This window comes from Pyrgilauda ruficollis, unplaced genomic scaffold (assembly GCF_017590135.1).
Source record: "Pyrgilauda ruficollis isolate IOZ18807 unplaced genomic scaffold, ASM1759013v1 scaffold24, whole genome shotgun sequence".
Lineage (NCBI taxonomy): Eukaryota > Metazoa > Chordata > Aves > Passeriformes > Passeridae > Pyrgilauda > Pyrgilauda ruficollis.
Window position 1 is genome coordinate 15148284 of NW_024523648.1, and position 24287 is coordinate 15172570.

Sequence of the window (24287 nt, forward strand, 5' to 3'; positions counted from 1 at the left end):
TTGGTGTTTTTTCTTTTGCTTATATTTAATAGAATTAAGGCCACATTTTAGCCTTGCATCTGAAAGTGATACAGCCGATCAAGATGACATAGAGGTTGAAGATCAAGATGAACAGCCTCAGAATCAAACCATCCAGCAGCCTTGCATTGTCTTGGAAGATGCAGTAGCTACCTCAGGTGTAAGCACACTCAGCTCTACGGTGTCCCATGACTCCCAGGCTGCTCACAGATCACTGAGTGTCCAGCTGGGCAGGCTAAAATTAGAGACAAACAGGTAAGTCTGGACATCAGGAGACAGGGACACTGGCCTGCTTACAGCAGTATGCATTGGTTAGCTTTCAAAATATATATAAGCTGGAATACTAGTGACAGTGCCAAAATTCCATTGCAGTGTAAGTTGTTCCTTTTAATGATGATCCTTGTTTAGCTGTGACTGATCACCTACATAGTTGTATGAATTTCAACAAAACCATAGTGATGTAAGTTAAGGTCAGACTTGATTTCAGGTGCCCTTTCAGGGAAGGTCTGACTTGCTGCCAAACTTCTGCTTTTTCTCTCTTTGGTGTGCTCTGTATGGCTGATAAATGGTGTTATGTTTTGTTTCCATTAAGGCAGAACTTGCTGTTCTTTTCTATAGCTATTCTCAGCAAGTGAACTCAAGCTAATAGGCAGCCACACAGAAACTCCACAAGGAAACTGTTTCAGATTTGTTTTGTGCACAGAAGTCACTGCAAGCAGGATCTGTGCTTACCAGCAACCATTACCTTTTTATTAAATAGAGAAATAGGGGGAAAATAGGTGTTTTGCTTAAAAGAAGAAATGAGGCAGATATTTGGATATTGTATTTTTTTTCAGAAATATGTCTTGCACTCTGTGCAAGTGAAAAGTGGCTCTTTAAGGTTTTGTTGTTCTTTTAAGAAATGTCAGAGAAAAATTCAAATCCAAATGATCTTCTATACATTTTGTTTTATTTTCATTAAAATATACCAAATAGTCTGATATACCAAAAACTAGATATTTTGCTTTTGCAGCACGTGATTTATGACACTGGATTTCCTACAGATCTCAGTAAATTTTGAATGTGACCTTGACAGAAAGAGAACATGTCTTCAATAAGAGAATTGTTATGCTGGTAGAACATTCTTTGGAGCTGCAGTTTCATTTGAAATTAAAATGTTAAATTACACTTTACTTTTACAAATGTCTGAGAAGGTTGCCATAATCAGACTAATTAATTAGACTGTACTGTATTTAATAAAGTATCAGTATTTTGGGGTCCTTATGTCACAATTAATTTTTTTTTACTTGTGACCACTGGGAAATATTTTGATTGTCTTATTGTTATACCTAAAGAAATACATAAATATTTTAGATTGACTCACTTTACTTCACAAGCTTATGGTGGGGAATAGCCTCTGAAATGATCAGCTTGTAGAGGTACTTTTTTGTTAACGCTTTGCTTCTGTAAATTTCTCACATACAAAGCCTTTGGCCAAATAATCACATCCAGTCATTCATGCAGAGATTTTGAATAAATAATACAGACAATTGTTTAAATATTTATGAAAGCTTTATTGGCATAAGCAGCAAGCAGTTATCAGGAGAAAATAATGGATTATTTTATTGGCCCTGAAGGCCTTTTTCAAGCAGAATTGATAGACTAGGAATAAGCTAACTGAAAGGTGATCTGTCTGGATGGAGTATCAGTTTGCACTGAGAATACACCCTATACCCAAGCTGTGGGTGTAGATGCACCAAGCAGCTCTGTTCCCATGCAGGGTGGACTTGTTAAGGTTTGTTAGCTCAGGTATGGAAGCACTCAAGTGCAAATATGTTTCTGGTAGGCCTGCATGCAAGCTAAAAGTAGGGCCTAGATGTTTTTACAATGCAATCATGTGGGATTCAGTTTACTCCTGTGCAAAGGCAGGTAAAGGACTTCTGTGGCACATTTTCTAACAGAATTCCTGTCTTTCAGAAAAGGGTTGCAGTGCTCAACTAGTATAAATTTTAAAAAGAAATTTAATATATGGATAAATGAAAGGAAACTTGCTGAAATAGAGCAGTTATTGTATAGTTCTCAGGCTGACAGAGGTTTCAAGAAAGGGATGAAGATGCTGCAATCCTTTCAAGGCAGAACTTCTGGAGACTCAGGAGTCAATTATAGGTTTACGAGTCTGGTCTCCCTGTCCAAATTTTGACCAAGTTCCTGATAACATATCATTCACAAATTCTGTATTTTACTAACTACCTTTCTAAAAGAACAAATTGCAGCAGTTTTACATACTAACTTTCCATTATATTCTGATTATTTTCTTTTGATTAGCTTAAATGGTGCTAGTCACTGAATCTCTCCAGGTTTCTCTCTGGGTTTGTGTTAGCAAGGAGGTCAAACATGAGTTTCAATTTACTTCTGCTTGACATTCTCAGAAGTAATTGCTTAGGGAAGTAGGCAAGTATTTTGCCTCCTCTTTTCTCACTCTTAATATAGCCTAGGAGGGTAGGCACAAAGTGCCTTATATGTGAGGAAGGGACAGCCCTTGTGTGGTTGAGAATGTATTTTTCTTATTTATGAAATGCAACCATATGTTTTCACCACATTTTCGTCACTGCTCTACTCTTTCCATACCTTTGAAAATGTCTGCTGGAGAGATGTGAACTGGCATTTTTCCTTACAAAGGTTTAGCCCTTAGTTTATGAACCACTTTGATATTTGTTCTCAGTTCCAGTTTTGTTTAAAACAGAGCACAGGCTGTTGAAATTTCACTGAAATTTTCTACCATACCACGTGTTTAGTGGGTGAACATATATGTGGAGGTTAGGGTGTTTGGGACTTGTGTATGAATATTTATATCTTGATATAGGTCATAATCAATCTATAGTGAAAGAATATACCTTCAGTGAAAGCTGAAGAATTCTGTCCTTGTCTTTGTCAGGAATGTTTCCAGCTTAGGTATAGCAAGATCTTTCCTTTCTCAAAAATTTGAAGTTACTGAAAGAAATGAGTGCTTTGTTCTCATTATTTCACAGGCTATTGGAGGAGTTAGTTCAAAAGGAGAGAGAATTTCAAGTCCTCTTGCATCAAGCTATAGAAGAAAAAGATCAAGAGATCAGGAACCTACAGCTCAGGTCACAGCCTATAGGTAAGTGAGAAGAATTTTTAAAGAAAAGTTTCATACTGACTATAGAAGAAAAAGTGCCAGCTAAATGTCCGTCCATTTTATTGAGCCAGCCTCAGCAAAGATGCTTTATTGTGCTGCTTCTGCTAGGGTTTGCTCTGAAGTAAGAATATACATTGTGGAAACAAATTACTAGATTTGTTAATCACAGTACAAGGAATGAGTATGATTCAAATATTTTTGTTTGTGATTATATGGAAGAGGGCAAGGCTCATATCCTACTGAATAAATATTATTCCTAAAGAGGATAATCTAGTATGTTTAGATATATGTTCCTTGAATTACAGGCTGTTCCAATTGTTACAGTGGGAGTTCAAGAGGGTAAGATGCAAATATACCTAATTGGTGAGATGCAAATACAACTTAAACATTACTGAGGAAAGCCGAGTTTGCTGTGCCTGCCCTGAAGAAGTTGGAAGTGCTAATGCAGTTTGATATTTCTCTATAATGTGCTTATAAGTATTGCTTCCAAAAGCAGCTGATGCTCAGCCTAAGACATTGCCTGTGCAGCAACTGTATGAGTTACACTGACAGTGCAGTTAATTGATGCAACAACCTTTGTGTAGAAACAGTGACAGTGAAATTGATGTGCCTTGTACTAGCAAAGTCATTTTCAGAAGAGGGCAGAAAAATTTTGTGTGTGTAAATGTTCACACTACTTTAACTGTACCCTTAACCAAGCAGAGAAATTAATGTATAACTGTCTGTAAATTGTAGTTAAGTGTGTTCTTTTGGAATTGACATTTATTTATGGGGATACTGGTATTCTAAGTTTGAAGGGAAAGCTCACTGAAGAGAGTGCTTGAGAAGTCAAAAATGACAAGAGGTTGCTTTGGCAACACAAAACCTTGTCTCAAATATGCTTGTTCCAGATATTCCTGGACTGTCTGTCCGTCATCGTCATTCCACTGGCACAGGAACCGAAGACCCTGATCTCATAAACTGGCTGAGAGCTCATGGAGCTGACGAGGCCACGATAAACAAGGTAGCAATAATCCCATTCACTGCCTGGCACAGTTGCAGTACTGTTTTGTGACTCATTTTAAAAAATACCAAACCTTTCTAATTACTTCAGCACATTTTGAGAGATTAATTTGTTTTCAGAGGATAGGAAAAAGCCATGAATGTGAAGGCCTTCATAAATATAAAGTACCATTAATAGTTCCTAAATCTGATTGTGAATAAAGCAATAAAATATCCTGGTAAACAGACACTTGGGTTTTCAGTGTCATTACACACTGCAGCATTCCTGCTGATGCTACTCTGGCTACAGGATACATGTTCACCCTTAGCTAGCTGTGCTACAGTGAAATATCCTGAAGTAGATCGGTCTGCTCTGCAGCACATTATATAACTTCAGAGGTGTTAAAGATTTCAGCTAATTTAGGAATACCTGCATGTAGTTATCACTCCTACAGATCAGACCAAAGGTTCTTCCAAGTTCAATTACATCAAATTTAGATGCCATTCTTGAAAAGGTACATTTTAACTGTTTTCATTTCCTCATGGGTTAAATGTGATATTACTTATGGTCGAGTTTGTGTTCAGTGAAGTCTGTAATTCTGTGATACGAGTGGTAGCAACAGAAATGCCAGTTGACAAAGGTTTTGAGTAGCTGTAAAAGCATTACATCTTTCAAGTTGTGTCTGGTAGGCTGATGCAGACTACACAGTGTAAAATTTAAATAGTTTCACTGTATTTGTAGAAACCATGTTTTTCTGTTACATGTACTGCATTTCAGCCCAATTTTAGGTTTCTCCCAAATTTATGCTTCTATTTTTGGGGGCAGGTGATTCTAGGAAGATGAGCTTAGGAATTTAAATAATATTTCTAACAAAATGTTCATTTAAATGTCTTTCTGCAGTTCTTGGCTGAAGACTATACCTTAACGGATGTTCTTTGCTATGTTACACGAGATGATCTGAAATGCTTGAGACTGAGGTAATGCTTCAGAGTTAAATGAATTGTACTTTGTAAGAAGAAAAATTGATACTAAGTCTCTACTTATTTCATTGTGTGCAATTAATTTAAAATAACTAACACTTTCCAGTATGTCTTTGTATGCTTATACATTTCTACTAAACAGCTGATACTGTTTAAATCTTAAAATAAGCTTTTTTCCTATTGAAGGCAAAATTTTAAGGTAAAGCATTTACCTTACAACTGGAAACACTAGATATCCCATTAGAGCCATGCTTATATTTTAAAAAGTAGAGCTAGAAAAACTTTCAGTAGTTTATTATCATCATCAAACTTCAGAAATGTTACTCATGGACTGTAAGTAACACTACATTTCACGTAATCATGCCAGGTGTATAGGTCACCAGCTTGCATCATGTTGGAAGTCAAATGTGGGTTATGCAAGTCCTTTGGACCAGAAGTCTGAATTCCAGACAGCAAGCATCTGCCAAGTGGAAAGATTGCCCTGTCTTGTAATCAGAAAAGGACTCTGTTCTCTGTTTGAGTAATGCATGTTGGATTTCACCTTTGATCAACCTTCCCACTGAATATCATTGATCAAAACCAGAGCAAGAAAATCAGAAAGCACCTCAGTTGGAAGGCTTTCAGGCTAGAGAGTACCTTTGTACCTGAGTGTCTTTATGATTTTTCTTTACAGAGGAGGAATGCTGTGCACGCTGTGGAAGGCGATCACTGACTTTCGAGAGAAACACGCCTGACACTGATATTTTTTCTTTGCTTCTCTGCAGAGATGAAAAGATTTCCTTTCAGCCAGAGCAGGTGTGCTGTCAGAAGGACTGTTGCACTTTAATCCAGTATTTGTTTACCAATGTTAAAAACACTGCAGCTTCCTGACTGCTTTTACTTCTATAATCCATAAGGAATCTGTAAACAACGCGCAACATTATTTTACTTTAAATGTTTTTACATGCAAGTTTTTCAAAAATTTTTAGAAAACATACACACAAAAGTTATAAACTCATGTAATATTGTAGTTAAAGTAAGCAGATGTTAATTTCATGACAAGCTGATGTAAGATTTCATGTTACAGTATATCACTGGAACAAAAACAAAATGTGACAACTTTTCAATTTCTTTGTAATATATATCAATATTAACTGTAATAGAGCTTCATAATTTCAATCATAATTAGATAGTTTTCTTTTAGTGTGCAAGACCTAAAGGTAATTGTTTTTACCTACCACGCTACATAGTTTAATATTGTTTATTTTTGGTAATTTAAGTTCTATGGTGCATTTGTTTTAGAGTTGTTTATGTACTACTGAACTGTACCAGTTGTATACACCTGAAACACGATAATGTTAGCTTGTTCTAAAGCTATCTCTGACATACACAGTTGAAAATAAAAATAACCTAAGACTTGCTTTTTCCTATATTTTTGGACTTATAAAATAATAACAATGGTGTAGAACTGGAAAATATTGGAATAAAAAAAAAAAAAGAAAAAAAAATCATACTGAGTATCAAGGGAACCTTTCTGATGCATCTTACATTTACTGTGATTTGAGTATGATAACCATAGCACTGAATATTTTCTTGGTTTTTCTATTCAGTCTAATTATAGTATTAACAAGCCAAGACCAAACAAAATTCTTCTCTGGGTGCTGTACTTGACTTGAGAAATGAAAAGTCCTGCCTCCATGCACTAAATAGTCATTGTGGACTGTTGTTTCTTTTTCTGCTTTTGTTTATGCAATGATTTGTTTTTCCTCACATGTAATGAAAAAGGGTGGTGGGTGTTCCCTGTCCATCCACTGTCATTGTCACTCCACCATTCTAGCACTGGGTATCAACAGATTCTTCTGGGGCAGCTGCAAAAAATTCCATTGTGGGTAAGACTTGCCTGGACAAGAAGCTACTTCTTTTTTCATAAGCCTTGGTAACCAGTAAAAGGCTTATGCTCTTAATTTTTCAGGTCTAGCAGGTACTTTCAAAGGAAACTAATCTTTTTTTTAACATAAACACATTGCCCTAATGTGTATATAGTAACTTTTGCTGGCTATAGTGCAACAATTATGTATTAAAAAATAAGATAAAGAACAGTAGATTAAATCCTTTTAGTCAGATTTTCTTTTTTTTACTCTGAAGATGGTTCTATTGCTTTTTAGGCACAGATGTATTCAACTCATTCCAAAAACTTCACTGCATTTTACTAGAAACACAGCTACTGTTTATTAATTTCTACTGCTATTACAGCAGAAAACAATATATTTTCAAGGTAATTTTAAGCACTAGAAAGACCAGAGGTGGAAGCTGACTTGTAAAACCCAAAACTTAAAAAAGACTTCACCCATTGAGAAGTAACCCTAAGACAATAAACTTCTCTAATTTGATTATTGTGTGAAGCATGATCCAGCTTTGGTCCAGCTTTGAAAACCTCTGGTTTCATGCAGTGTGACTGGAAGGTAATTGCACTGCTCTGTTTACTTGGAAAGCATGCAGGCTGTTCTCTATGACTCACACTGCTCAGAAATGCCAGCTATGTAAGGGAGAAAGGAGTGTGATCAAGGTTTCCACTGAACGTCTCCATGAGACCTAGCCTGGAACCAGCTGGAATTAACTCCTATAGTTCTTTGCTGGCTTCACCAGACCCAAGGTGGCTTCTGCAGCATTGCTCAGCAACCAGTTCTGTATTCTCCATGGTGAGACTGTTGGATCTGGTCCATGCCAGGCCAGGCCACGTGCACTTCAAGGTGGCTTCTGCAGCATTGCTCAGCAACCAGTTCTGTATTCTCCATGGTGAGACTCTGTTGGATCTGATCCATGCCAGGCCAGGCCATGTGCACTTATGCTCCTCCAGCAATTCTGGTCTGAATGTGGTCTCCTAAGCAGCACAGCTAATCCATACAGATACTAGATCTGTGCACAAAAGCTTATGTAAGATCCCTACATCAGGCTACTTCATATAGATGGTACCAGATGTTACCTTTTACATCCTCAGACAAAACATGACATAACACTTTGGGATGATGTGCATCAGACAGGTTAGCCTGGGATTCTTCAGCCTGGCTCCCAGAATATGCTGGTGGGTGGATGGACCACAAGAGAGGGCTTTGAGATTATGTTAGTGCAGGATGTTGCTGAGGGCAAGATTTTGACCATAGGGCGGCATACCAGTGGATTTGAACTTGGATAACCTCTTAGTCCTTGTTCTAATCCAGGGCTCAAGATGAGTGAGAGACACCTTTACACCTCCCTTAAGGGAGCACAGAAGGGAAAACTCGACCAAGGCAGTGCTGATTTTGCTGTCTTTTGCACCTTTCAGCATAGAGCCCAACCTATTCTTCTATTACAGACACTCCTGCTCACAAGCCACAGGGCATGTTTATCACCCCAACCCCAAACTCCTTGTTTTAGACCACAAATGGCTCTTGGTGCAACAGCAAAATATTAATCTCTCCTTCCCTTAGAAGACCTTGTGCTCTGAATTCAGCAGTTTCTGAAAGGGGAGTGCTCTGCGTGGTGACTGAAGTTTGCTTGGTCCAAGTGCACCGCACCAAGGGAGCTGCCCCTCTCCACCTGCTTGCCTGCATCCACAGCCGCATCCTGTGAGTTCCCCAATTCACCTACCCTCCTTCACCCTCTGATGATTGGTGCTACTTACAAACATATGAAAGATTAAATTATGTTTTGATGCAGACTAGAACACTTTAAAGAGAAACACTCTTATGAGCCTGAAAAGCAGCACAAAGCAAGTTAAGGCAAACTCACAGGAAAGGTAACAGGACCGTGACCTTTACAGAAGTGACTGATACATCGACAGCTCTTCACAGAGCCATTTTTTTGGAAGCAAGGCGTTGCACGCAGCTTTAAAACCGGCTGTTTAAGAGCACGTGCCGCAGGAACGAGTCTACAGCAGTGCAGCTCTTTCCCACACGATGCGGCGCATCGCCTGGGCTTGTGAGGCGGCCGCCACTCCTCCCACCTACTGCCGAGATGGCGAGCATCCCCAAACCTGTTTTTTCTCTCGGCGCGGGTACCGAACGAGCTGTGCCAATGCGGCGGGAGCTGCTCTGAAGAAAAAAACTAATCACACCTGTGTGAACAGCGGCACCTCGGCAGCCCGGGCCGCCGCGGGGGCCGGCAGTGCGGGCAGCCGCCCCCGCACCACCGCGGCCGCATAAACGCCTCCAGCCCGTCAGAGGCGGCTGCTCCCGGGCCGCGGGGCCGGTCCCGCCCTCACCTGCTGCCGGGCAGAGCCGCGGGCGGGGGCGGGGGACGTGGCGCTCACCTGCCCCGGGCCGCGGAGCCGCGGGGCGGAGCAGCCGCGCTCGGCGAGCAGGAGGAGACATGGCGGAGGCCGCGGGCAGGAGCGGCGGGCGCCGGCGGCCCGCAGGTGAGCAGAGGCTGCGGCCGGCCGGCCGGGGCGGAGGGAGGGAGGGAGGCGGGGCCCGGCGGCGGCCTCGCCCGCAACAGGTGCGGGGGCGCTCCGCGGCCGCCCGGCCGTGCGGGGACTTCGCTGCCGTTCCCCGGGCACCGCCGCGGCTTGCTGGGGGCAGCCGGGGGCTCGGCCCGGGCCGAACCGTGCCTGCCGTAGCAGCGAGATCCCTCCCGACCCCGCGCAGGGGCATCGGCGGGGCCGCGCCGTCGCTCCCGGCTCGCCGCTGGTCGTTCAGAAGCCTCCGCTCCAAGGGTCGGAGTGCCGCGGGGCGCCCGCACGGCGGCGGGGCTAACGCGGGGTGCGGAGCCGGCCGGCGTCCGGCGAGGAAGGGGTCGGGAGGGGGCGGCCGCCGGGCTGCGGGTTTGACCGGGGCTTGAGGCAGCGCCGAGCTCCCGCAGTAAGGCTGGGTGGATACCCGCAAGACGCTGCTAGCGGGGACGGGGAGAGCCCGGGCGAGGGCGGAGGGACGGCTCGGCAGGGTCAAGGTACCTGGTGGCAGCGCCCCGGTGCCTGCCCAGCGAGGCCCGCTGCGGGGTTTGGCTGCGCCTCAAGCGCCTGCGAGCGCCGGGCTGCTGCAAGCCCTTATTTCCTACGGGGAAAGCGGGGAGATGTCCTTGCGTCTCATGTAAGGAGGGATGTACACTGCGAGACCGTTTTAACTCGCTTTTATTTTGGCCCTAAGGGCGAGGAGGGTGCAGGGAGGAGGTTTTGGCTTACGCAAGCGGATCGACCGCTGTATCGCTGTTGTAGGCGCGGATGCTGTTTGCTTTTGCTGCTTGCTGGACTGTGAAGTCTGAGTCCAACTTTTAGTCTTCTCCTTTTTTCCTTTTTTACTTTCCTCCCCAGTCCCATTCCACTCACCCTTTGCTAGTCCTTCTCTAACGTAAGTTCAAGTTTATCTCTAAATCAAAGAGTGAGTTTTTATATCAAAACAGCATATGAATAGGCCATATGGCTGTTGGCTGATTGTGTTTTCTCAGTATAATATTTTTAATACATACTTTATGTAATGCAGACATGCAGTCACAAGCAATGACTGTGGGCAGACCCATCCAAATGCTGTCTTCATTAGAAGTATAGAATATAGCTCAGAAATCCTTACAAGTCTTTCCCAGGTATCACTCTGAAGTACAGCTTCAGAAAGGATGCACATCTGCGTTCCTGTGTGTTTTGGAATTTACAACCACTTTGACTTCACTTTCCAGGGGAAGAAATGACTGGTTTTTTTGAAGCCATTTCTAACAAACTCTTTTCCAGTTCTCTACCTTACATTGCTGACGTGTTTTTTTTTTTTTTTTTTAACTGGGTTATAAGTCTTTTTATAATTACCTAACAAAACTAGAAATGAGCCAACAAGTGACACGTATTTTGCATATGTTCTGCTTTAAAAGGACCTATGTGCCTAGATTTGTTCTAAGTTTGCTTTATAGTTTCATTTCAAGCTGCTGTGTTGAACTTTTACTCATTGGGATATCTCTAGACCAAAGGATCTGCTTGCATAAGTTCTTGAGTATTTTGAATTTAAATTACTTTGTGCTGTCAAGTTCATTTGAAGCTTCTTTGTGAGTGAAATGTCAGAGTTAAACTTCTGCGAAGCTTAACTGTGAAGTTTGTTGTCTGCTGAGATCCTTTTAGGTCTCTGAGTTCTCACAGGGACCACTTTGCAGGCGTTCACAAACAGGAACAGCCTCACAGCACATCAGGGATCTGCTCCGTGGCTCTTTGGTCCATCCATGAGCGAGCAGATGTGTGTGCCCAGGGAGGGCCTTGCAGATGGCTTTGGCTGCGGTCTGCTCCGCAAGCGGAACGCCTGTGTCTGGATCCGGCTCCTCAGGAAGGTCAACATCCCATCTGTGTTTGGTGAAATTAACTACCGGTCGAACTATTGCCTCTGTTGAAAAAACAAAGCTCTCTGTGTGTGTTGTGGTGCGTGGCTGGTTTGTTTCTTTCCTTGCCTCCTGTGGCTACATGCATGGACTTTCAGGGCTGATCCTGGGGAAAGCTTGAACATCACCGCAAGGGTTTTGCAGGGAGATGTTACAAGTGGATTCCTTAATTGGCAGATGGTCTGCTGCACTTAACTAGCTTTCTTTGGGTAAATGGTTTAATTATCAGGGCAAAGGGTTTTCTTTATTTTGCCAATCATAAATGTATAGAAGTAATGTATAGAAGACAAAGTGAGTACAGTGCTCAGGGGATATACTAAGTTACACCAGTTCAAATTTTTCTGTCACAGCTACTCGAGCATCTAATAGTGCTAACAAGCTCTTCAGTGATTCCTGAGATGAAAAGGGCCCTCTTGTGGGGAATACCACATGGAGAAGCTACTGAGGCACCTCATTTTGTGGCTGCCCATCTGTAAACATAGACATGTCTCTGCCTGTGAGAGTTGCCCATGCATGCTCTGGGCTGCCTTGGCTAGCTCTGTGCACAGGTAACAGTTTGCTTAAGCTCCGGGATACCGGAGAGAGCCATGTGTTTGTAGTGTTGCAAAAAAAGCTTTAATGCTGTGTTTTAGTGTGCTGTTGTAGTTAATTCTAAGTGAGCTTAGTATTACTCTGCTTTTTGCAGCAAAACAAATCTGCCCTTTAAATCATGTCAGTGACAGGTGGCTTGTGAAAGCTGAAAACTTGAGGTGTTCACTCTTTAACTGCTGATGAGACTTTTTATCTGTTGCTTGCTTAGCCTGGTATTTTCTCCATCTGAGAATAAATCAAATTTCATCTTGCTGTTTTTATTTCTTTTTCCTAACAAGTAGATAAATTATTAGGGAAAACAAAAAGTGCAGAAAGCATATAGTGGCTGGGAGCTGAAGGCGTGCTCTGGTTCCCATGGCTCGTTCCGGTGTGTTTTTCTGGGCTGGATTTACACGACGGTGCTGTGGCGCTGTGACACGCGGGTTTGGTCCCTCCGGCCGGCTCAGGCGATTCGTGTCCTTCCCAGGGGGAGCTGCCGGGTGCAGGGCGCCGCCGCTCACTGTGGCCGGAGGAGGGGATGGGCTGTGCCCGTGCCCAGCCCCTGGCACCGGGGGATGTCGCGGTGCTCCAGCACAGGCTGCGGTACCGCCCGAGGGTCACCCCGGCTCCTTGCGCTCGCCCGCACCGCAAACAGAGACTGCGGGAGCGCCAGCAGCGAGGGGACTGCCGCGGGTGTGCGCCCGCAAACGCTGCGGGTGTTGGTGCTTGTGGGCGGTGGGCGTGCTCTGATTGCCATCCGTGGTTATCTAAACCTTAGCTCATTGCGAATCCTGTCTTTTGATATATAACTCGTGGATCTGCCGTTCTTCTATTGCCACCTTCCCTCTGATGAAAACCTGTTCCAACTATGAAATTGTGTCTCAGAGCTGTGATTGTATCTTTGGTCCCACATGAACGATTTTTGAGGTAGTTCTGAATGCACAGAGACTCAGATTTATCAGTACCTTGTAGAATGAAAATGATACAACTAAATTTAGGTTAAAATTCTCATAGAAGCCATCCCTCAACCTCAGAAAGCCGTTCAAGTACTGTGTCTGGGTATCTCTTGTTGGTCAAGTAATGTCTGTGCAAGAACTACACACTGTGGAAAAGTTCAAATGAGCTTTTTTCTGTGATTATTGTGTAACAGGAGTCAGGCTGTCTTTCTCCACCCACCTCCACCCAGCATTACTAGTGTAAAAAAAAAAAAAAAAAAAAAAAAGGTGTGTGTGTGTGGAACAAACCACAAGAAACACAAACTCTACAACAAAAATCCAACCCTGCCCAAAAAAAATCTCCCCCAAAAAGCTCAAAACCATAGTAACTCTACACACAGACACACAAAAGCCCCAAAGCCAAACACTAAAAAGAAAAAGTTTATAAAGAATCAGGCCTTATTAAGTGATGGTCAAACGGCTGGCTTATGTGGTACTTCCTGTAAAGAAAGAGAAGTTTTACTAATTTAGTTAAAGTAATATGCATTGCTGTTTTCCTTGGGCTTAATTTTGAAAAGAGATGTACTTGTGTATGTGCTGTTCTAAACTGCAAAAAGTTGTAAGTTTACACTACTCTGAGATAGCTAATATTTTATTTGCATGATTTATTATTATCCCAGATAAACAAATTTAATACTTTAGAGCTGAAAATTATTTGTGGTGTTAAAGGTAATTAAATGATCAGAGAAATAATTGCCTCAATTATGTAAATACTGTATTATCTTGCAACAACATATTTTCTTTTCCACTTGAAAAAATTTGTGTAAGTCTACATCCACAAAAGACATCCACAGTCTGCTGTTGTTGTTGTAACTCTCTGTGTGTATCTGTCCTTCCTTCAGGGAGGGGATCCCCTCTATGTGACTTCTAGTAGAGAAATGCAGTGGTCTGCCAGGAACTATGGCAGAAAAGGCTATGTGTATATTATATTTTTTTTTAATCTTACACGTACATGAGAAATGGTGTGTTTGTGAAACTGGTTCAGGTTTAATTCTGCAGCTCTCCCTGAGTATTGGTTCTGGAGTCGTGCCATAGTTGTTGTCGAAGGCTTTAGGGAGAAAGCTTGAAAATGTGTATACTAGGAGTACTCTGTCAGAGTTCAGGGAAACAAATGTAAGGTGTCTGCTAAGATGACATGCAGGACTAGCCTGCCTTGCTGTTCTTATAAATGGAGTTGGAAACCCTGTCTTTTGTAGACAGTGAGATTCTTCAGAGAGGTGATGGAATGATTTGTGCCTCAGGAGAGTCACTGTGAGACTAGTGAGGGGAGAAAAGAAGCACTGATGTCTCCAAATATATCCTTGTCTCTCTGCCTGAAACTCTCTTCTCCCTAATCCAAAAGTCCAGATATCTTGGTCATCCTCTAAGAAATATGTTGGGAACTAAGATGTCAGGGAAGCACTGGTAATTAACACAATTCACAGGATTCCATTCATCAGATACTAATGTCGGTACTACAACAGTGGAAAAAAAATTAATTTGGTCTTGGCATAGTTCCTTTTCTTTCATGTCCCTCTTTCTGTGAAAAAGCTTGAAGCCTTGTCTTTGAAGTATTCATTTCTACTGAAAACTTAGTATGTATGAAAGTGCTCATAATTTTGAGTGCTCTACAAATGCTTGGTTCTCTTGGCCCGTATTAAACCCAGGTATTTTAAAAAAATAAGTGGTGGTTTTTGTTTTTTTTTTTTTTTTTAGACAGAAGCAATGACAACATTGCCCTGGCTATTAGTTATAGGGCAATTAGAATTCATAACTTCTGTCTTCTACCAAATTCCTGTTTGCTACTGTTCTGTCAATTCCCAGTTCCTTGCTGCCTTTCCTTATTTAACTGACCATTGGTTGAAGTTACATGATAGGTTCTGCTGTAGGGCCTGATCCAACATCATTCTGTTTTATATAAATAAAGAGTGTTGACTAAGAATGATCAAATAAGTTTTTGATTCATCATGGTGTGCCTTGTGCAATGTTTATAATTAGTCATACTATGCAAATCAATTTAATTAAAATGTGACAGACTTGTTAATGTAAGTCTTGTATTTGATTGTTTTATTGGTGTATATGTGTGGAAAGTGTGAGTGATGAGACTCTTGATTAAGTTCTTGATGAGCTCCTCATGTTCATGTGCCTTTTTGTGCTGATGAATGAGTTTGACTGAAACGGGGCAGGGCTTCCAGCCTTCTCCTAAATTTTTCCTATGCGTGGAAATGCACATGAGTTTAGATTTCTTTGACAGAAGGGGAAACAGTTAGCACTTACCTTCTCTCTTACACTTCTGAGGAGCTCTTAACAGCCCTTGGTCCAGTGTGTGGCACTGTGCGTGTCAAGGGTACAGCAAACTGGGAAGAAGGTTTTCCTTCTTATTCTCTAGCATTTTATATTCTTACTGATTAATTCAAGGGACATTTTTTTTTTCCTTCCAAGAAGGTGAAAAGAATAAATAAATTATTATATCAGATGTTTATATACTGAAGTAGTTTAAAAACAATTCAGTTACTGCGGTAAAAATAATTGGCTGGTCCTCAATTATCTTGTATCTAAAAGCGAGGCCTTAGAGATGTCTTTGAAAAGAAACTTAGAAACCTCTATAAAAACAAGGTTTTTATGTGTCATTTTTGGAAAATGAGGTAGAAGGAAGAGAAAATAGAGAGCAGCATTGGAAAAAATTAGGTGTTTAAGATCCTTTCTTCCTCTTAATGGAAGAAAGTGGGGTTTTTTTCTGATACAGTGGCTATTTTGGCTATTTCCAAGTTAACTGTAAAACCCAAAATGAGGTGCGAGGATGAATCCTGCCTGTCTTTTTAAGGCTAGTTGGTTTTGTCCTAGATTTAAATGCCATAGAAAAGGATGTTTCCAGTCCTTTAAGGCTGGATAAATAGCTGTTTGCTCATATGAGTAGGGGAAAAAAAAAAAAGGACCCTACTTTCTCTATCTTTTAGGCCTCACTTCCTGATTTAAAACCTAGTGAAGTAGAAAGTAAACAGACATATGACTCCTGAAGAAAACTAGGAGTAGATTGAGTTTGGAGTTTAATTAGTGTATGTGTATATAGTCCTGTGAGGGGTAGGGAGTTGGGAGTTAATGATCTTTATAGATCCCTTCAAATATGAGATATTGTATGATCTAGCACTGCCTGTAATATGTATTTTTAAATGAGTTCTTAGAAAAAGCTTTTGACACAGATGATTAATATTGAAAATGCTGACATTTTCTATATGAATATTGACAAATCTATACAAAATATGATGTGTTTTGGTGATTAGGTACTTCGTTGTAATGTTTTTGCAGAACAGGATGGGAGATTTTAACTGAATTTTCATTATTTTTTTTTCCCAAGAAAGAAGCATTTGCAACCTAGTTCCCAATGGAACCCTATTGTTTCACAGAGGGAAAACATGAATATGAAAGCAAAATTCTATATCCTTTCTTGTCATAAAAATGTATGGTATATATCTACCTTGCCCTGGACCTCTTCAGTTGTAAGAAAATTAGAAGTAACAATTAAATAGTGGCAATCTGTAAAAGAATATATACTAAAATAGTATATTTACTTGATCTATTTCTTGATACAAAATACATGCAAGTTGAGGAGAAGCTTTCACAAGATCGTGGCTGTGGAATGTAAAGTCATGTGCAATTCATTATACTCTAAATCACAGTAATGAGCTTCATGGACAGTTTGGATAGTTTACAGGGAATAATACAATCCTGTTAATGAAAGAAGATAGCAAATCTAGAGTTCAGCCATGGTGACTGCCTTCAACTTCATTTGCATTTCATAGGTAAAGATATCAAGTCTCAATACCTGATGGTAAAGCAGAAACATCTCTCAGCATGCTGTCATAAATATTTATATTTCCCATACCATGATATAATTGTCCTAATAGTCCTTGTTCAAGCTGCTGTTAAAGACTGCTGGATATCAGATGATGTTTTGTGCAGGTATCAGATGATGTTTTGTGCAGGTAATTATACCTGTAGAATCCAGTGGGTGTGTTTAAGTGTCGTGGTTTGTCTGATAATCAGTTTGCAGGTGTTGTAAAAAGGAAAACCCATAAGTGACCCAGTGCCCTCAAGATACAGTTGCCCTCACTCAGTTTCTTGAGAGTCTTACTCCATCAGTAAGAGAGCTCAGCTGTGATTGTTTTAATACGCAGGATGACTAATGGTTAGAGGGGGAAAAAAAAATCAATAATAGGGGTTATGTAAGAAAATTGTTTGTCTTTTTTTTTCCCCCTAAGTGTTTAACAGCCTTGTTCCTAAAATACCCACCTCTTTGTTCCCTCAGGGGAATGTTGCTTTCATCCCAGTTTTCATATAGAAGCTCCCACGTAGATGAGACAAGGCTGAAATAAGAAAAGCTTTCCTGCTAAGAATACCTCAGGAACTTCTTTTTCTTCCTTAAACCAGTGGATTGAGGAAGGAGGAGTTGTCAGTACAGTCTCTTATACAGTGCTGGTACCTTTAATGTATGTTTAATAGTATATTTAGGAAAGTTTCTCAGAAAAAAAAAATTCCCAAGTGCCTAAAGTTATGGGGTTTTTATATTATAATAGGTGTTTCTTCTATATTATAGGTTGCATTTTATTGGGCATTTGGAAACATGTTGTGAGCTGGCATAGTTTTTAACCACAGGGACCTTGAAATAAAATCTTGCTGTGTAAGCTGAATGAGCTGTTGATACTTTTCCTCTGTCGCCTCTGCATTAGTAAGTCAACAGGAAGAAAAATGTACCAACACCTCAGTTGCCTGTGTGCCACTGCCCAAATCCATCTGCACCAGCCCCTGAAGCATCAAACTTGGTTATTGCTACATTTTGTATGGAGGGCAAGTCACTCTTATGGGTGTAGGGGATCCTGCAGTGACCAAGGAAAGAATTCCCAGTCCTGTAGCTGTTCTGCATGACTCCTTCAATAACAGGGAAATGGACATGCTGAAACAGTAAACGTACCTGTAAGCTGGGAAGCTGCTCCAGTCAGGTGTATTTTCGTGTGTTATATACTTCTTACATGTTTTGAAATGCCTATTTAAGGGCTTTCTAATCAAAGGTGATTAAACGTAATTTTTAAAAGGGTAGAAATCCTTATTTAATGACTTAACACAGTGAAACATTGTGGAGCAATATTCAGTGAAGCTGCTGATACATATATATATATCAGCAATATATAATGAAGCTGCAATACTTAATGCAGCTGATATATAAATATCATTTTGTATTACTTTTGTTCTGTTGGCAAGTCTTGACACGTATGAAAAATTGTGATGGTACTAACTACTGTCCACTTTCTGTGATGATGCGTGTTCTGTTATGTAGTGTCTGTGGGAGGCGTTAGGTGGATGGGATCTGAGGAATGAAGCTGTTTCTCTTTATGGAATAAAGTAGTGCTGCCTGTATAAATGCCAGAAGGCAAATTGCTGAGCCAAAGAGCAGCTTGTGTTAGAGCTTCTTTCCTTACTCTTTTGTCCACACCCTGTAGTACAAAGCGTCTCTAACTGCAGACAGATGTCATCGTGTGCAGCTTCCGTGTATGCCCAGAGTCCAAGGTGTAGGCAAGAGGCAGGACATAGCCAGGAGTAAATACATACTAGAGGTGGGCTCTGGGCTTGGTCCTGCAAAACGCTTCTGTTTTGGTTGGGTGTTTTGTGGCTGTGCTGGAGAGGGAAGAATGGTGCAGTTGAGCCTTCAGGTGGTGCTGTGTTCTTCTCCATCTGCTGTGATCCTGGCTCATGAGCCTGAGATGTGCAAGGACAGAGCTATCCTGCCAGCTGAGTATGATCCAGGACTCCTCTGTAAAGAGCATCCCAGGCAGCTGTGGCAGTCAGCGTAGTTTGTGTCATAAATTCTGACCCTTCTTCAGTTTTGTTACCTGTGTCGTTGAGGTGATCACATACATCTGTATAACTTGCAATTTTCAGTGAGCCACCTACAGACTTGTCAGCTAATGCCTGTGCCATCTTGTGGTGGCTGATCAGGTTACATCAAGATTTCCTTAAAAACAAACAAAAAGCCAACCAAAACAAAACAACCCTGAAGTGAGGAAAAATAATGTACTTTTAAAATTACAGAGTGATTCTGGCTGGCAGTTTTTCTTTGGTAGCATTTTGAAATGGTGAGCACACACTGAATTGAGGTGGAAGCAGATGAAGATTAAGGTGTGTCTCAGGTGAAATATCCAGCATGTTGCATAGTGGCATTTGCAGCTGTGAAGGATGAAACATTCAGATTGCAAAACTCGTGAGAAAGCATTGTGTCGTAAATGGCTAAAGAAAATCCAAAATGCCGGCATATGAGGGAAATCAGTTAACTAAAACTACTTGGGTTGTTTGGACTTTGTTCATTTTGCAAAGTGTGTGTTAAAGGTTGGTGCTGTGAAACTAATGGCGTGGTGCAGAATTTTCAGAATTTTGTTGCCCCATGTTTTCCACACAAGCTATAAATTCTTATTTTTGCGTTTTCACATGTGGAAAAGAATGTTCCAACACCTGCCTGTAATTGTGGGTGGATGCATTCCTAATGCAAAAGGTATGTACTGCATAGGATGGTGATTAAGGGGGTGGGGGGCGGTGGCACACACGACACCCAGCAGATGCAAATACAGAAGAGGACTCATCCTCATTGTTTTAGGTTAGGCTGAAATTTCTAAACACGAATAAGCAGAACAGCTGAGCAAAAAGCAGGTTCATGCCTGGCGCCTTCCAGGCTTCTTTTCGCTCTGTGCTCATCTGCTTGTGCAACCGCAGCTCCATTCTCCCGCTGCCTGGAGAGGAGGAAGGAGCAGCCCCTGCTGCCGAGGTGCTTCCAGCTCCACACGCGTGCAAGAGACAGCGTTCCCAAGGCCGGCTCTCTGCAGCTGAGGAGACAGCACTCATAGACCCTCCTTTGATTAGGATGTGTCCGTGTTGTCAGGGCAACTGTTAACAGCGGCGTATCATATTTTCTCCTCTTGTACTGCGTGCTGAATATTTTAGTGTGCTGTAGCTGGAAGAAGGTGCTGCTGCAAGGAACCTGGAGCTGTGGGCTGGGATCTGATTGAACAGGTTAAGACAGCCAAGAGCAGCGTCCAAACCAATGTGCCTTTGATTAGGGCTTTTCTTCAAGGAGGGAAACGGCTGCCCACTGGATGTTGGTATTTGTCAGCTGTTTGCATACTGCTTATCCATAGGGGATCTGTTACAAGTGCTCAAATGAACAGACAGCGTTGCAGCTAGGGGCTAATCAGGGGCTGGAGTTTCTTACTTTTTTTTTAATAAGCAAGAGACAACAGCAGCATGCCTGGTTCAACTACTGCCCTCCGACAAGAGAGACTGAAGAAAAGTGCCAGGCCAAATCCCCCAGGTTTATTCACCATTAATGAAGAGGATGAGCAGCAAAAAAATGGGAATTCCACAAGACTGAAAGGTACGTTTCTGTTCTGCAGTGCAATCAGGGCTGCCTGTGGGATACGCTGCACAGCAGTGTTTTATTAACTCTTCTGTGTGCTGCACAGAGTCTGTAAGTGACTGGTGCAGTTTGGCACTCACAAATGTGCTGTGCATGATAGGTGTGTTTAAATCCCCAGGCTTGTTATGCAATCGGCTGCTTTGTCTATGAAGAAAAAAATACTTTTTAGTTATTAATCATGTATCTTCTGGTAGGAATAATGGTCCTGCATCAGAAATATATGAGTGAGCTTCCGTGTGTTTACTTTGACTTCTGTTTACCGTCTGGGTAAATAGCTGTTAAAAACAAGGTTAGGCTTGGAGAGTACAGAATGCAATGCCTGCCTGTTATAGAAGACAGCTTTGCCAAAGACAATGTGAAACTGTCTATACTTCCACTTGTGTGCAGGAGGGGCAGTGTGCATTTGGCAGAGTAAAATAAAAATACACATTGTTCCAATATGCTGACTTTTTGTCTGACAACAAAATAAAACAGACAGAAAACCCACAAACCCAACAAATTGTTAAGGAAAAATATTTATGGTGCTTAAGGTAGGTAAGCCGTGGTGGCAGAGGGCTGCTGATGGCCATTGAATTACAGCAGGTCTGTCAAGCCTGTGTAGCCACTGTCTGCCTTGTATCATTTAATTCCTATTTCTGACATGGATCCTAGTATTTAAAGTCTCTTAGTCTGGCAGGGATTCTGCTACTTACAATTATGACTGTAATAATTTTTTGTCTTCAAGTGGTTCTATGTGTATGAGCACTCCTTTTGGGGGGGTGGAGGGAAGGGGTGGATTGTACCAGTTTTTGTTTACAAAACAAATGTTAGTTTGTAGCCTCAAGACACTGTTTTAAATTTCAGTTATTGCCATTCTACCATGTAACAGGAGAGCCTAGAAAGCATTTAAATAGCAAATTTATAGTATGTGTATTTATTAGATCTGAATAATTTACAGCTAACTGATTATTTTCTTTTTCTGAAGGAAAAAGATAGCTAGCTTGGTAGCTTTGGCAAACAAATTCAGAACTCAGGTTTTGTTTGTTGGGGTTTTTTGAGTTTGCAGCTTGTACTTTATTTTTCTCAGAATAGTAAAAACTTAACTGGTTAGAGCTTCATGATAAAATATATATTGCTAGTCATTGCTAATGTGCCTGTTGTGTTAGGGTCTTGTGTATGCTCTTCTGTGTATTTGAAACTTAGGGTCTTGTGTATGCTCTTCTGTGTATTTGAAACTGCCCATATAAAATGGAGATCCAAACTCTAGCATGAGGTTTTTGAGTTCTTAATGTTTTAAGAAGCGTATTACTTTACTTTATCACCCGCTGGATGGCTTCCAGAGTCAACAGTTCATAAAGCTAAAAATCAATAATTTGCCTGGTTTTGTTCAATGGCACTGCTAGTTTCCCAACAGTTTGTTGACTTAGCTACTCTTTTCTACTTGCAGGAGCTACACAGATGTGCTTATCCTTTGTCTCTCTTGTTTTAACTGAGATTTGATTTTTTGTTATTCCTTTATTTTCGCTTGTTGCTGTGAAATGTAAGCAGATGGATATGAACAGTAGCACAGATAGCAAGCAACCAAGTTCACGCAGTTTTAAGAAGATAGAAATTTTGTCAGCTTACCTTGACTGCTCCTGGTGAGAAATAATATAGGAAATGGTACAAAATATTCTGGAATGATATTAATTTGCTTTTCATTTTACTAAACATTTAAAGTCGCTCATAGTGTCTCTAGAACAGTACACCATTTGCACAGTGATACCTGTGGGTAAATACCTCTATCTGTACATTTGAATGTTATCAGTCATGAGGTGGGTTAGGCTGGAATGCCTGGTAATGAAGAATTCATGTACACAGGGTGCTGTTCCTCTCACCTGGTACCAAGAAAGGTCGCTCCTGTGCAGCTCTGACTGGGTGATGGACCCATACGGGGCTTTTGTGAATCTTTAGTGTCTGTTGTTCTCTTGCTTCTTTACAGGGTTTGCCTTTCTTAGTCCTTTACCTGTTGTTTTCGCCCAGCAAGCACCTGCAGCTATTGAGATGTTTATGTTTTGTTTTTTTTTTTCTCTCTAGCACATTCTAAGTCAGGGTCATCTTTGTGGGAGATGAGCTCAATGTTGCCTTCATCTGCATTTTCTACCTGCAGCTATTGAGATGTTTATTTTTTTTTTTTTTTTTTCTCTCTAGCACATTCTAAGTCAGGGTCATCTTTGTGGGAGATGAGGTCAATGCCTTCATCTGCATTTTCGGTTATCGTGCTGGACCTGTCTTGGTTTAAAACCCAAGAGGCCTTTAATGGATCTGATACTCCAAAGTAAAGAAGTTCCTTCCTCCATTAAGAGTATTTGAATATCATCACAAGATTTAAAATAATCAATGTTTTCATAGTTCAGGTCTTCTCAGACTACTAAGGCTTGATTAGACTTTTTATGAGAGTTGTTATCATCTGGGAAACAGATATTTTTGTGGATCTTAAAGTGGCTGGCCCTTGTGATGGTTTGTGATGTAAATTGATTTTCGTACTGGCCATTCCTTTGCTTGTCTGGCTGTCTGCATTGTAATTGGAGGAGTCTGGTAAGCAAAACGAATTTGCTTCTCCAGTGAAAACAAATAATAACAATGTTGGAGATGTTAAAAGCATGCAGTGACCTTTAAAGCCATGTGCTCCTGATGTTTCCTTTGCTTTGATGTGAACTGCATTTACTGCTTTTTCAACAAATATTTTAACTTCCTTTCCTCCTCTTGGCTTTGGGACAAGGCCTGCATATTTGTTATATATCTGTATGGCACCCACTATTTCAGGGTCTTGAGATCCTGTTGTGTAGTAGAAGAGTGCAAATAAAAATTACTATGAGTGTCCTTTTTTACCTTTATTAAAAGTATTTATTCTCCTTTCCTGTTATAACATACAGGAATTTTGCTGCATAGTGCACTCTTCAGACACAATTTCTATGGGTTATTCTGCACTTGAATTGGTTTTTGGTTTAGTTACCAGCTTTCCTGCAGTTCTGCAGCTATATTCACAAAGAACCCAGGCAAAACAGGAAGAGAACCGCACACTTAACAGCCTCAATGTTTCCTTAAAGCTTGTGTAGTAAAACAGATATTGTTTCTGTGACTGAAGAGAATGTGTATATCTGGTTCTGTACATAAATCACAAATATATGACTTTGAGTAGATTAGTTTTTAATTACAGGTGTCCATCCTGTGTGTGTGAACTTCAACTACAGCCATTCCTTGAATTCAGGCACAAACAATTCAATCTGCTTTAGAGGATTTCGCTCCTCTGCTCTGTTAATTTTGTGCTCCTTGGATGTAGTCTTAAAACCTTACTCAATTTTATGAAATTTTAAAGTGATGCTTCCTCTCCTTCCTATTAGGAGGATGACCTTTTCAACTGTTGATAATGTGTTTCTAAAACTATCACTTGACGAGGCTGGAAAAGCAATGCTCGTGTTTCTGGGTTATGGATTTGAATACTTAACTGAAATAATCACGACATTTGTGACAAATTAATGAAAAGTCTCAATTTAGCAATGGAATCCTTCACCATCCTGCTTATTTAAAAGTGATTGAGGGAGGGTACCTCTAATCTGCTGAGTAAGTATTGGTAGTACAAAGCTGGACATACCTGCCTTAGCTTTCTGAACAGTAGCACTGACTCTTTGTCAACTTGAAAACAAGAGAAGGGCTTTTTGCAGTCCTTCGGTGAATGACAGTGATGTCAGTGATCACCAGCAGATTTTGACACTGTTGTGTGGCTGGTAATGTTTGTGCATACTGCTCATTTCAGATGAAAGATTTGTTCTTCCAGAGACATGGAGGAGATTGCTTATATCATGACTGTTTGGGTGCTTAATCGCCATGTTCTGCACGTGTT

General features: G+C 41.0%; 2 protein-coding genes across 5 annotated transcripts in view; both read left to right on the plus strand.

The window, feature by feature from the left end:
- MAP3K5 (mitogen-activated protein kinase kinase kinase 5) overlaps positions 1–6514 on the plus strand; it is a 99702-nt gene extending 93188 nt beyond the window's left edge. The window contains exons 26-30 of the mRNA XM_041469886.1: positions 33–273; positions 3027–3139; positions 4048–4160; positions 5040–5116; positions 5793–6514. Of these exons, the coding sequence (XP_041325820.1) occupies positions 33–273; positions 3027–3139; positions 4048–4160; positions 5040–5116; positions 5793–5853 (605 nt within the window). The 3' untranslated portion in view covers positions 5854–6514. The remainder of the gene's footprint in view (positions 1–32; positions 274–3026; positions 3140–4047; positions 4161–5039; positions 5117–5792) is intronic.
- A 2868-nt stretch (positions 6515–9382) lies between these two features.
- Positions 9383–24287, plus strand: part of MAP7 (microtubule associated protein 7) — a 109792-nt gene continuing 94887 nt past the window's right edge. For all 4 annotated transcript variants that reach the window (XM_041470137.1, XM_041470138.1, XM_041470139.1 and 1 more), the window contains exon 1: positions 9383–9491. In XM_041470137.1, the coding sequence (XP_041326071.1) occupies positions 9446–9491 (46 nt within the window). In that variant the 5' untranslated portion in view covers positions 9383–9445. The remainder of the gene's footprint in view (positions 9492–24287) is intronic.